At 36.8% G+C, this 13003-nt stretch overlaps 1 protein-coding gene across 3 annotated transcripts in view; it reads right to left on the bottom strand.

Annotated features, from left to right (window-relative positions):
• Positions 1 to 3163: 3163 nt before the first annotated feature.
• Positions 3164 to 13003, bottom strand: part of BCO2 (beta-carotene oxygenase 2) — a 45860-nt gene continuing 36020 nt past the window's right edge. For 2 of the 3 annotated variants that reach the window (XM_039887918.1, XM_039887917.1), the window contains exons 9-12: positions 5856 to 5993; positions 5117 to 5299; positions 4510 to 4620; positions 3164 to 3404 (exon numbers count right to left, since the gene is read on the bottom strand). In XM_039887918.1, coding sequence (XP_039743852.1) covers positions 3291 to 3404; positions 4510 to 4620; positions 5117 to 5299; positions 5856 to 5993 — 546 coding nt within the window. In that variant the 3' untranslated portion in view covers positions 3164 to 3290. The remainder of the gene's footprint in view (positions 3405 to 4509; positions 4621 to 5116; positions 5300 to 5855; positions 5994 to 13003) is intronic. The other variant, XM_039887919.1, reaches the window with a different exon arrangement.

Genomic DNA, 13003 nt, shown 5'->3' with positions numbered 1-13003 from the left:
GTGGCTTTCAGAGAGGATACTACCTTTGGACTGTTTGTAAAAATTCTTACTAAGGATAAGTCTCAAGCTGTACTTACCCACATGCATGCATGAACCCGTTTATCACTCTGGGTCTGGCCCAATGTGAATACATGTACCCATGAACACATATTAGCAATTCCATGTCCGCCGTAGACACCTCCAGAGTCAGAAGATCTTATGAGTAGATGTGAATCTACTGATAAGAAACATCTAAACTATTCAGTTCCCAGTTGCAAGTCACCTCTTGCTTCCTTCCATACATGCCTTTATTAAATATTTACTGAACAATGTAGGGAGAAGGCAAGAGTTAAAAATGTTAATCAAGAGACTGCAATATGCTGATCAGCACTGCAGCCAGGCCAAGAGGACACCTGCAGAACAAAGGAAGATTTCTACTGGGAATGCTAATAACTCATTTCCCACACCTGTGGAAAGGGAAACAGGAACAAGTCTTTAAGTGGCTGCCCTACACAAATAAAATTGTTCATTCCCTAAGCTAAAACCCTGTGGAACCTATGGATTGAAGATTGAGACCTGCCAGCAGGCCTTTCAGGCTACTTCTTCTTCCCTTTCTCCTTCCTCACTATATGTCCATATCAAAGGAAATGGGAACCAATGGCAGGTAAACTGAATTCTCTGAACAGTAGGTCCCCTACTCATTGCCTTTACATGTCTCTCTTGGCCCCTTTCATTCTCTGCCTCTGAGAGGAGACCACGGCTCTGTCTGTGGAGTGTTATCCCTTTTCTAATAAACTTTCCTTTTGACTCTAACTTTGGTGTGTGTGTTGAATTCTTTCTACACTCTCTGCCGAAGGACCCTTTTCTCTTGGTGCAGGGCCTGGTCTCCCTCCCAACTCCGGGAAATTTGCCCTGTCCTGTATCGTATCTACTATGAGGCTGGCACTGTTCCAGGCACTGGGAAGGATAGATAAAATCGTGAGAGTGGCAGAAATATAAGTCTCAATTGTAATTTCTCTCAAATCTCTCTGGTCTCCAGCTATATGGTTCTGTTTGTGCTACATTAAATTATTATGTTATATAGCAAACATTCTTCACACATTTTTCAAATATTTTCTCATCTCCCTTTTGTGCTGTAAAGAAAGAACTTCAAAGAATTATAAACTTCAGAGATTTTTTTTGAAATAGAAACTATCTAGTTCAGCGCTCTCGCTTTATAGATAAGAAAGCATAGGTCCAGGTAAGTGAATTACTTAACCAAGATCACTTATAATATAAACAATATTGCCAAGGCATTGACTACATCGGAGATAGTCAGTGGTCACACAAACAATTTACTCATTCCAAAAAGTTTTTAAAAAATCAAGACAAAAGGTAAAAAATAGAAGAAATTTCTGAAAAATTATTTTACTCTTACAGAGTTCATGCTCTAAAATTTGTATTAAAGCTAATTCTATATAAAGGCACTCACCCAATTCACTCTCAGTTATGGGTTGAATTGTGTCCCCACAAAATAAATGCATTGAAGTCCTAACTCCCAGTACCTCAGAATATAACCGTATTTGGAAATAGGGTCTTTACAGATGTAATTAGTTGAGACAAGGTCATTAGGGCAGGCTCTAATCTCTTTTTCCATCGCTTGTGGATCACATCCCTCTGTCCTTGTGTCTGGACAGGGAAAGGAAGAGGCCCTGCCCAGGCTTTGAGCCTTAGTCACATGCTCACTCAATTTTACCAAAACGTTCTGCATTGGACTACCAGGCATATGCACCTAGATTATAAAATATCATTGATCCATTTTTGTCTTCTCCTTCAAGAACCTTATAGATGGCAGGGCCAAAGCAGGATTCCGTTATCCTTGGGTCAAAATTTTATAATTATACTACTAACCTTTATATGTTTGAACTTCGCTCTCTCTGAATTAGGATGGAATAAAGATTTATAAACAGAGGAAAGACACGATCAGATCTGCGTACTTCCCAGATGTCAACTAGTCTCCTTCACCCTTCAGATCCAGGTAAGATCTCAATCAAACCTCCAGGTCTTTTCTGGGGGAGTACCATGCCTTTTTAAGGACTCCTGTAACATATCAGGGGATTTATGCTCTTATGGTTACCTCAGCCTCTAAGCTCCCACATATGCTATATTAGTTCTGCTTAGGCAGCTTCTTGCCATTCTGTACCTGATCTGTTGTTCTATATCTCACCAACCCAAACACAAAAGTTAGAACTTTTACTTCATTGACATGATATAAACTCTCACATGTGGCATCGGTATGTATGGAACACTTCACTTAAGAAGATAGGGTTTGTGATGTTTATAATAACTCCTAAGGAAAACTGAGAAAAAACTGACTGCTGTGTGCAGTGAGCCTAATCATGAATTCACAGTTGCCCCCAAAAGACATGTTTGGGGACTTCTCCAGAAATATTCAACACAGAGGGAGTATGGAAGGTTTAACTAGCCCAGGGTAGGAGTTCAGTGGAGGGAAGGAATATAACTGAAGGAAAGGGAAACAAAGAATTTTGAAGGTGTTAGCAAGAATGTGGCTTAAGTGACAGACCTAGGTTGATTCCGGCTATGGGTAAAAACTGGTGGGTTAAGAACTGTAGAGATTAAATGGTCTCTAGTGCCACCTGTTGCCCAACTAGATGAACTACCGACTTTTCATTAATACCTGAAGAACTATACACCTGGAGATTAGAAGAAATGCCTGATTTTAGCAATGTTCCTCAAAACAACACCCTCCCAAGGCTGAGCTGGGGACAGGGTAGGAGGTGAGAGTGGATGGTCCAACTGCAATGACATCTGCTATGGACAGCAGAGAAGCATCCAGTTTAAAAGAAGCTTCCAGGTATGACATAGTCGGCTTCCTGTCCTCTGTGCGTACCTGAGGACGGGTGGTAACAGGCTGTGATTAGGGGGGAAAAAAAGGTGCTATTCAGACCTATCTTCTTATTCTACTACTATGATTATTTGTATTTATTTTCCCAAGTGTAAGGATCTCTGTCACCCATATATCCGGTGGTGGCAATAACCCAGTTCTAGTTTTTCTTTCATGTATTCTTATTACCTAAAGGAAGATACATTCAGTAAATATAACTTTAAAACTCTCCTCACAAGGTTGTATCAACACTTGCTTAATCTTTTCAAGGAAGAGCCCTAAGAAAACATAAAATCATAATCATCACACGAATTGTTTTTAATAGAAATTTAAAAACCATGTCTACAGCTTGGAAGGTAAGATATCTCTCTTTTGTACAGAGCACATTCATTTTAAACGTAGTTCCCAAGACCTTACAGTTCTTCTATCAGATGGTTACAAAGGTACTGTGAAACCCATAAGGCATTTGCACAGGTACCTCTGCTCGGCTCAATTCTTCAAAGTTCCTGGCATCCAAGACTAGAAGAAAGTTGCTTTTATTCTAGGGAAAAAGAAAGACAATACTGAAAATTCTTTTTTTTCCTATCAAAAATCTGTCTGTCTTTTCAACTGGTCTATAAAATTCCTAAGGGAAAGAGTCTTATTGATCTTCATATCTATCCCCAACACCTAACACAAGTGCTTTGCCTATTCATTCATTAAATGTTTCCTGAATTGCTGAATTGGACTTAAAAAGGAAATTATGGCTGAAAAAGTTCATACCTAGAGCGAAAATGTTGTTCTTTATACCAATCACCTTCATAGGATCTCTTTAAGTATCTTTTGCCTGCCCCTTTATAATTTCTTCAGAGACAAAGAAATTATTTCTTCCAAATTAGAAATGTCTCCATTTTGTGTTACCTTAGAGTTGTTCAAAAGGTAGCACTTCAAGGCACACTGAGATTTGCTTTGGTATAATTTCAGGGGTGATCAGAACATGATATGAGGACTAAGTCATCCTAGGCGCATTACTACTTTATCATAGCACATTTCTCACCAAGCCTTAAAAAGGCTCAGAATCCTACAACCCAAGCAGCCCCAATAATTGATCAACACTGATACTCACAGTGAACCTATTTGCCACAAGAATGCCCTAGACGAGAAGTTAGATATCAGTATTATTGAGACACTAGGTCAGGCCTTACCACATTAGACTTTTGGGTCACTCAGTTGAAATTGGCAGCACAGGTGGTGGTATGAATATTAGACTAGAAGTCAGAGGACTGGGATTTAAATATTGCCTTTACCTTCATGAAATCTAGTGCAAATCTCTTTCAACTTCCTTAAGTTACAAATTCTATATGTGTAAATGGTATCCCGTGGAGTTGTTTTGATGACTAAATAAGATAATATGTATGAAAGTAGTTTGTAAATACATTTCTATGTAAATATAAATGATCAGTAGTATTATAGATCTAATAGAAATTTTAAAAAGTAATAAAGTATGGAGTATGATTTTTTAAATGTTCATAAATAGTAAAGAGAGGAAGAAAAGAAAAAGTGCCACATAGGAATCGAAATAAACTATCAATGGCATCACTAAATATTACCATCAGAAGGCTCAGTGCTACTTTTCTTTCTGACTAGTGACAGGGAAATATGTTTACCTGGTTGGGGGTGATCACTACAGAAAGAATAACCCCACAATCTTCTTCATTAGTTCCCGGTACTGGAACAAAAACAGGTTCTGAGGGATAAAAGCCATCTTCTCTCCAAACCTGTAAGTCCCCAAAAAAGTAATTGATAGAAAGTTAGTTATGAGCTGGAAGTGCTCTATAGCTTTTGCCCCTCCCAGCATGAATTTGGCTGTCAACATAATATTCCAACAGTAAAAGAATCAGGTTCACTGAGCTGAATAGGAGAGAGAGAGGAAGCTTTTGCAGCTGCAGATTCCATCCTCATCATCAAACACAATTTGTGAAGTTATAATTTTCCATCAACCTGAAATATAGGTGTCCCAACAACCTTAACCCCATGATTTCTCTCAAAATAACATCCAGCATTGAATTATTTTTCTGGGTTTCTGGTTCATTTAGATTCCCTAAAAGGCAAATACCCCTAACCTAGGTTAGGGTTCTCAAACTTAATAAAAGTAAGTGGCTGAGCTGCTTAAATACTAAAGAATCTCAAAAGCTACCCTAAACAAAACAAAAACTAATTCAAAGGGCAGAACAGGTCTTTCAAGGGTTTGAAAAGGGAAGAGATTTTCATTACCATCAGTGTCTTATTCACCACGTCAACCTTGATCAGGGAATCCCCCACCAAATGCCGAAAGCCACAGCCGTAGAAGAAACGATATTTTTTGCCACTGAATTGACCGTAGTTGATCTGAGGAAATTCAATACCTCCTTCCTTCTCTAAGTCCTCCGGATATAGATTTTCATAAGAGCACCAAATCTAAAAGAGGTTCCAAAAGGATCTGTAATGATTGCTTAATTCTCACTTATTTTCTTCAGTGTAGGTCAGTGAGGAGGCTCTATAAGAGTTTGTGAGAGGGCCTGGAAACTGAGGTTCTTTTTTCCATCTGGTGTATGAATGCATAAAAGATTATTGCGTTTCGTGACTAAGTTGTCAAATGACATAGGAGGTAGAAGTGGGCTTTTAATTCTCCTAAAGCTAAGACATTGATGTGCTACACAATGATATGCCTGTGTTAAGCACAAATTATCTAAAAGGTAGGGATGGTTAATACCAATCTCAACGATTTAGACATTTCACAACCATTAGAAAGTTGCACATATCTGTTTCAAAACACAAAAGGGATAGGTAAACATAGTGCTCACTCATACCCAGAATTCTGTGGTTCTTGTGCAAGCAATGTTCCATGACCTTACCCTGCCGCGCTGAATGTTACAAAACTCATTGTGCACCAAACACCGTGGAGAATAGCCAATGAAGAAAGTAACACCACTGAAGTTCAAAGTCTTAAGTCTAATGTCCGTTCATAGCATACCTTTCCATCAGCCTGTTTCACAGCACTGGCAGAAGAATAGGGCAGTGGGCTGAGGTTCTCTCCTTCGGGGGCATTCAAATTGATATGTAAGGGCAAAACAAACCTTCGAGGGAAAGATCTGGCTACTGAGTTATAGACCTGTTCAGGAGAGAGAGATAAACACATGAGAAGATTGCCATTCATAGAATAACAGCATGTCCCAATAAATTAGATACAGTCAAACTTTTGGTATTCCTAAGTAATTCCATAAATAATTTTCATTCTTTCATTTATTCAACAAATATAGTACCAACTATAAATGAAGCCCTGTTTTAGACACTGGGAATATAGCAGTGAACAAAACAAAGTCTCTGACCTCATGGAACTTTTATATTCTAGAGGAGAAAGAATGCTAAGAAATCAGAAATAAAATGTTATTTAATTTGTGCCAAATAAACAAATGATTAGATAGTCCAAGGTCTGATTAGTTATAAGTGCCATTAAGAAACATACTGCAGGGTGAGGGACTAGAGAGTAATAAGGGGTGCTTCCTTCTTCAGGTTTGGTCAGGATAGAACTTTTGTGTGGAAAAGGGTTAATTTAGCAGGTCTAAGTTGCTCAAACCCTGCACATTCTCAAGAAAGACTTATTTTCATGACTGGCCCTTGTCTGGCACTTGGGAATTGAGCTCTTCCTTGGACCGTTCCGAGTATTTTTGCATGCCTGCGGCCTTGAGTCACACTGCATTAATTTGTCCAGAGCGTTTATGCTAACAATGTGGTTTATAATGAATACTTCCTTCCATAATGGGGTGTCGGAGCTTCAATATCTTAGGTTACAAAGATAGGGACTACACATCTATGTGCAAATCCTCAACAAAAACCCTGGACAACAAACTTGGGTGAGTTTTCCTGTCAGGCAACATTTCACACATACTGTCACAATGAGTGGCTGGAGAACTTAGGTTTGTCCTATGTGACTCTATTGAAAGAGGACTCTTGGAAGCATACACCTGGTTTCCTCCAGACTTCATTCTCTGCACCTTTTCCATTTGCTGATTGTTCTGGGAACTGTGGGTCCTCCTACTGAATCATCAAAGGGTGGTCTTGGGGACTCCCAATATAGCCTCTATGCAGAGATGATATTTAAGCATGAGATCCTAATAAAATTAGCGTATTTTTTTCCAATAATAAGAATGTTTTAAGCACATTTTCCTCTCTTAAAACATTGTAAGATGAAGAACAAACTATCATTTCTCCCATATACCTAGTCCATATTATCTCAATCACATGCAAAAATGTTTTTACTGAGTAAAAACTTTAGTGCTATTTTTAAGTTTCATTAAAACTTAGGTTTTAAAACTTACTTTTAAATTTAAAGAATTTTTTTCTTTTGCAAAACCATAGCTGAACCAAAAGATTTCCAAAATCATGGGTTAGGTAATGTGGATCAACTGCCCCATTGAGAACAGCAAGAAAAGCTAGAGAACATGTTTTTTGTTGTTGTTGTTTGTTTTTTTGTTTTGTTTGTTTTATTACGGTAACAGTTAATGAAATCCAGTAAGTTTCAGGTGTACAATTCAACCATAAGGCATATATATATATATTGCATTATGTGTTCACCACCCATAGGTGGATTTCTTTCTGTCACCACATATTTGACCCCTTTTACCCCATCTACCTCCCTTCCCTCTGCCACCCCTACCCTCTGGTAACCACTAGTCTATTGTTCATGTCCATGAGTCTCTGTCTGTCCTGTTTGTCTGCTGCTTTTAGGTTTATATCCCACATATAAGTGATATCATGTGTTTTCAACTTTTTCTGTCTGGCTTATTTCGCTTAGCATGATTATCTCGAGGTCCATCCAGGTTGTCATAAACGGCAGTATTTCATCTCTTCTTATGGTTGAGTAATATTCCATTGTATATATATACCACAGCTTCTTTAGCCAATCATCTATTGTAGGACACTTTAGTTGCTTCAATGTCCTGGCGACTGTCAATAATGCTGCCATGAACGTCAGTGTGCAAATATCTTTTTGGGTATATGTTTTCAAGTTTTTGTAGTGAATATCCAGAAGAGGGATTGCTGGATCATATAGTAGATCAAATCTTAGTTTTTTGAGGAAGCTCCATACTGTTTTCTACAGTGGCTATACCAATTTGCAGTCTCACCAGCAGTGTATGAGGGTTCCTTTTTCTCCGCATCCTCTCCAACACTTGTTATTACTTGTCTTGTTGATAACAGCTATTCTAACAGATATATGAGATGGTATCTCATCGTGGTCTTGATTTGCATTTTCCTAACAGCTAGCGAGGTTGAGATCTTTTCATATGTTTGTTGGCCATTTTATGTCTTCTTGGGAGAAGTGTCTGTTCAGGTCTTCTGCCCCTTTTTTAATTGGATTGTTTTTTGTTGTTGTGTTGTTGTTATTGAGTTATATAAATGCTTTGCATGTTTTGGATATTAGGCCCTTCCTTATATGAGGCATTACTTGCAAATATATTTTCCCATTCAGATGGTTGTCTCTTTGCATTTGACAGTTTCCTTTGCATTAAATCTGTATAATGCTTTTGGTAATAAGGTCATTTTAACTTTGCTGTGCAGAAGCTTTTTAGTTTGATGTAGTCCCATTCTTTTATTTTTGCTTTTACTTCCCTTGCCTTTGAGGTCAAATTCATAAAATTCTCTTTAAGTCCAAAGTCCTTGAGTTTCATTCCTATGTTTTCTTCCATGCATTTTATTGTTTCAGGTCTTATATTCAGGTCCTTAATTGATTTTGAGTTAATTTTGGTGTATGGTGATAGACAACAGTCTAGTTTCATTCTTTTGCAGGTGGCTTTACAGTTTTCCCAGCACCAATTATTGAAGAGGCTTTCCTTTCTCCACTATGTTTTTGGCTCTTTTGCCAAAACTTACTTGCCCATATAAACGTGAGTTTACTTCTGGACTCTCAATTCTCTTCCACTGGTCTGTGTGTCTATTTCTCTGCCAACACCATGCCATTTTGATTATTGTCACTTCGTAGTATAATTTGAAGTTGGGCAGCCTTGTTTTTTTTCCTTAGGATGGCTTTGGCTATTTGGGGTCTTTGGTGCTTCCATACAAATCTGATGATTTTTTGTTCTATTTCTTTAAAAAAAATGCTGACGGGATTTTGATGGGGATTGCATTAAATCTGTATAATGCTTTAGGTAATACGGTCATCTTGGATTCTTCCAATCCAAGAACACGGAATATCTTTCCATTTCTTGGTATCTTCTTTGATTTCTTTTAATAGGGTCTTGTAGTTTTCATCATATAGGTCCTTCACATGTTTCATTAGATTTATTCCTAGGTATTTTATTCTTTTTGTTGTAATTGCAAAAGGAATTATTTTTTCCACTTCTTTTTCTGACACTTCATTATTAGAGTATAGGAATGCTATGAATTTTTGAACATTAATTTTGTATCCATGAAACTTTACTGTGTTTGCTTATTGTTTCTAGTAGTGCTCTTGTGGAGTCTTTAGGGTTTTCTACATAGAAAATTATGTCATCCACAAATAGTGACAGTTTGACTTCTTCATTTCCTATTTGGATGCCTTTTATATCTTTCTCTTGTCTGATTGCACTCGCTAGGACCTCCAATGTTATATTGAATAACAGTGGCGATAGTAGACAGCCTTGCCTTGTTCCTGATCTTAGAAGGAAGGTTTTTAGTTTTTCACCATTAAGTATATAATGTTGGCTGAGGGTTTGTCATAGATGGTCTTTATTACGGTAAGGTATTTTCCTTCTATACCAATTTTGTTAAGTGTTTTGATCATAAATGGTTGCTGTATCTTGTCGAAGACTTTCTCTGCATCTATTTGTATGATCATGTAATTCTTTTTTAATTCGTTTATGTGGTGTATCACATTAATCGATTTGCGTATGTTGAACCATCCCTGTGCCTCTGGAATGAAGCCCGCTTGATCATGGTGTATAATCTTTTCAATATGTTGCTGTATTCGATTCGCTAGTTTCTTATTTAGAGTTTTTGCATCTGTGTTCATGAGAGATACTGGTCTGTAGTTTTCTTTTTTTGTGTTATCTTTACCAGGTTTTGGTATCAGAGTAATAATGGCCTCATAAAATGAGTTGGGAAGTATTGCCTCCTCTTTGATTTTTTGGAAGCGTTTGAGGAGAATAGGTACTTCTTTGAATGTTTGGTAGAATTCACTGGTGAAGCCATCTAGTCCTAGATTTTGACTTTTTGGTAGGTTTTTGATGATTGTTTCAATTTCCATATTGCTGATCGGTCTATTTAGATTGTCCAGATCTTGATTCAGTCTAGAAAGATTGTATTTTTCTAAATACTGGTCTATTTCTTCTAGATTATTAAATTTGCTGTTATGTACTTTTTCATTGTATAATCCTTTGTATTTCTGCAGTGTCTGTCATAATTTGCCCCTCTTTCATCTCTGATTTTGTTTATTTGTGTTCTTTCTCTTTTTTCTTTAGTGAGTCTAGCCAGGGGTTTGTCAATTTTACTAACCTTCTCAAAGAACCAGCTCCTTGTTGTATTTATTTTTTCTATTTTTGTTTTGTTTTGTTTTCAATTTCATTTATTTCTGCTCTAATTTTGACGATTTCTTTCCTTCTGCTGACTTTAGGCTTCATTTGTTCATACTTTTGTAGTTTTTAAGATGAAGTGTTAGGTTGTTTATTTGGGCTCGTTCTTGCTTTTGGTGATAGGCCTGTAATGATAGGAACACTCCTCTTATTACCAGTTTTGCCAGGACCAAAAAGTTTTGATATGTTGTACTATCATTGTCATTTGTTTCTATGTATCTCTTCATCTCTCTTTTTATTTCTTCTCTGACCCAATTATTCTTCAGTAGTATGTTGTTTAATCTCCATGTATTTGTGGTTCTTCCTGATTTCTTTTTGCAGTTGATCTCTAGCTTCAAAGCATTATGATCAGAGAATACAGTTGGTGTGATTTCAATCCTCTTTTATTTGTTGAGGCTATCTCTGTGTTCCAGTATGTGGTCGATTCTTGAGAATGTTCCATGTGCACTAGAGAAAAATGTATAAGCAGCAGTCATTTAAGGATGTTATTTCCTTATTGATTTTCTGTTTGGATGAAATGTCCATATCAGACACTACTACAATAGTGTTTTTGGTCTGTTTCTCCCTTTAGTTCTGTTAGTAATTGCTTTACATATTTTGGGGCTCCCTGATTGGTAGCATAGATATTAATAAATGTTATGTCTTCTTGGTGTATGATTCCTTTTATCATTATGAAGTGTCCCTCAGTATCTTTCTTTACCTTTTTTATTTTGAAGACTATTTCATCCTATATTAGTACTGCTACTCCCGCTTTTCTCTGAATGCCATTTGCTTGAAATATCATTTTCCACCCTTTCATTTTGAGTCTATATTTGTCTTTAGTACTGAGATGTGTCTTCTGGAGGCATCATATGGTTGGGTTTTGTTTTTTAATCCAATCTGCAACTCTGTGCCTTTTTATTGGTGAATTCAGTCCATTTACATTTAGGGCAATTGTTGAAATATGAGGTTTTCCTATAGCCATTTTATCTTCTGCTTTCGGGTAGCTCAGTGTTTGCATTGCTTCCTTGTCCTCGTATGTCTGTCTTTTTTTTTTTATTGTGGTTGCGTTTCGTGAATATTCTCTCTGGTCCTTCTTGTTTTATGTTATATACTTCAGTTCTGGATCTTTGGCGTGTGCTTACCATTACAAATATGTAGAGGATAGTTTATATATATATATATATATATATATATACATATATCCATTTTCTTCTGCATGTGCCTTGTCTCCATTCCCCTTTGCAAATTTGAATCTTTGAATCCTCCCCGTTTCTGTTATTATTGTTGCAATCTGTCCCTATGTATGCTGAACATTCATTACTATCTTGCAATAGCAAAGTCTCTTCTTATTGTTTAAGCTTATAATGTCTTGTTCTTAATAAGGGTTGCACTCCTCTGCTGCTATCTGCCTGCTAGTCACCTTACCCATAGTTATGTATTTTTTCATCATTTTGTTTTAGGTGAGCTGACCCCTTTCAGTATTTCCTATGATGTGGGATTTGTATTGGAGAATTCTCTCAGTTTTTGTATGTCTGGAAAGGTTTTTATTTCTCCTTCATATCTAAAGGAGAGCTTTGCTGGGTACATTATTCTTGGCTCATAGTTCTTTTCATTTAATAGTTTGAATATTTGATTCCACTCCTTTCTTGCTTATAAAGTTTGTGCTGAGAAGTCTGACAATAATCTAATGGGTTTTCTTTTATAGGTTACCATCTTCTTATCCCTGGCTGCTCTGAGAATTCTTTCTTTGTCATTAATTTTTGATAATTTTAATATAATGTGTCTTGGAAAAGGTCTTTTTGGGTTGAGATAATTGGGTGTTCTGTTGACTTCTTGAATTCCAAGCTCCAGTTCATTCCTTAGATTTAGGAAATTCTTGTCAACTATTTGTGTGAAAATGCTTGCTAATCCCTGCTCTTTTTCCTTCACTTCAGGACTGCCTATTACTCTTATGTTTCCTTTCCTGGCGGTATCAGCTAGTTTTTGTATTTCTTTCATTACTTTTCATTCTTTGGTTTCTTCTCTCTTCTGATTTATTTCTGGATTTCTGTGTTCAATAACACTCATCCTTTCCTCTATTTGGTCGACTCTATTTCCCACGCTTGCTATTTCATTCTTCATCTATTTTAGTGTGTTCTTCATCTCCAGAAGTTCTATTTGGTTCGTTTTTAGGGTTTCAATCTCTTTGCTAAAAATCTCATTCTGCTGATCTAATTGTTTTTTCAATTCCTGGAACTGTTGATATGAATTATTTGGAATCTCATTGAGTTTTTTCAGATGTACCATCCTGAATTCCCTGACATTTAAGTTGCATATTTCTGTTTTTAAGCTTATTTTCTGGAGATTTTTCTTTTTCATTCTTGTTGTTGTTGTTCTCATTGTTTATTTTTTATTTTTTAAATTATTTTTTAATTTAGTTTCAAGTATACAGTACATTGGTTAGACATCTATATAGTTCATAAAATAATCCCCCCAATTGCATCCTCCCTCCCCTGACTCTCCACCTAGCCAACATATTAATGCTAACTGCATTCCCTATGCCGTGCTCCCCATCTCCATGACCATCCATCAGCTACTAATTTGTACTTCTTTA

The sequence above is a fragment of the Pteropus medius genome, unplaced genomic scaffold (assembly GCF_902729225.1).
Source record: "Pteropus medius unplaced genomic scaffold, Ma_sr-lr_union100, whole genome shotgun sequence".
NCBI lineage: Eukaryota > Metazoa > Chordata > Mammalia > Chiroptera > Pteropodidae > Pteropus > Pteropus medius.
Note: the sequence above shows the minus strand (reverse complement) of the source record. Positions and strands in the feature narration are given on the sequence as shown.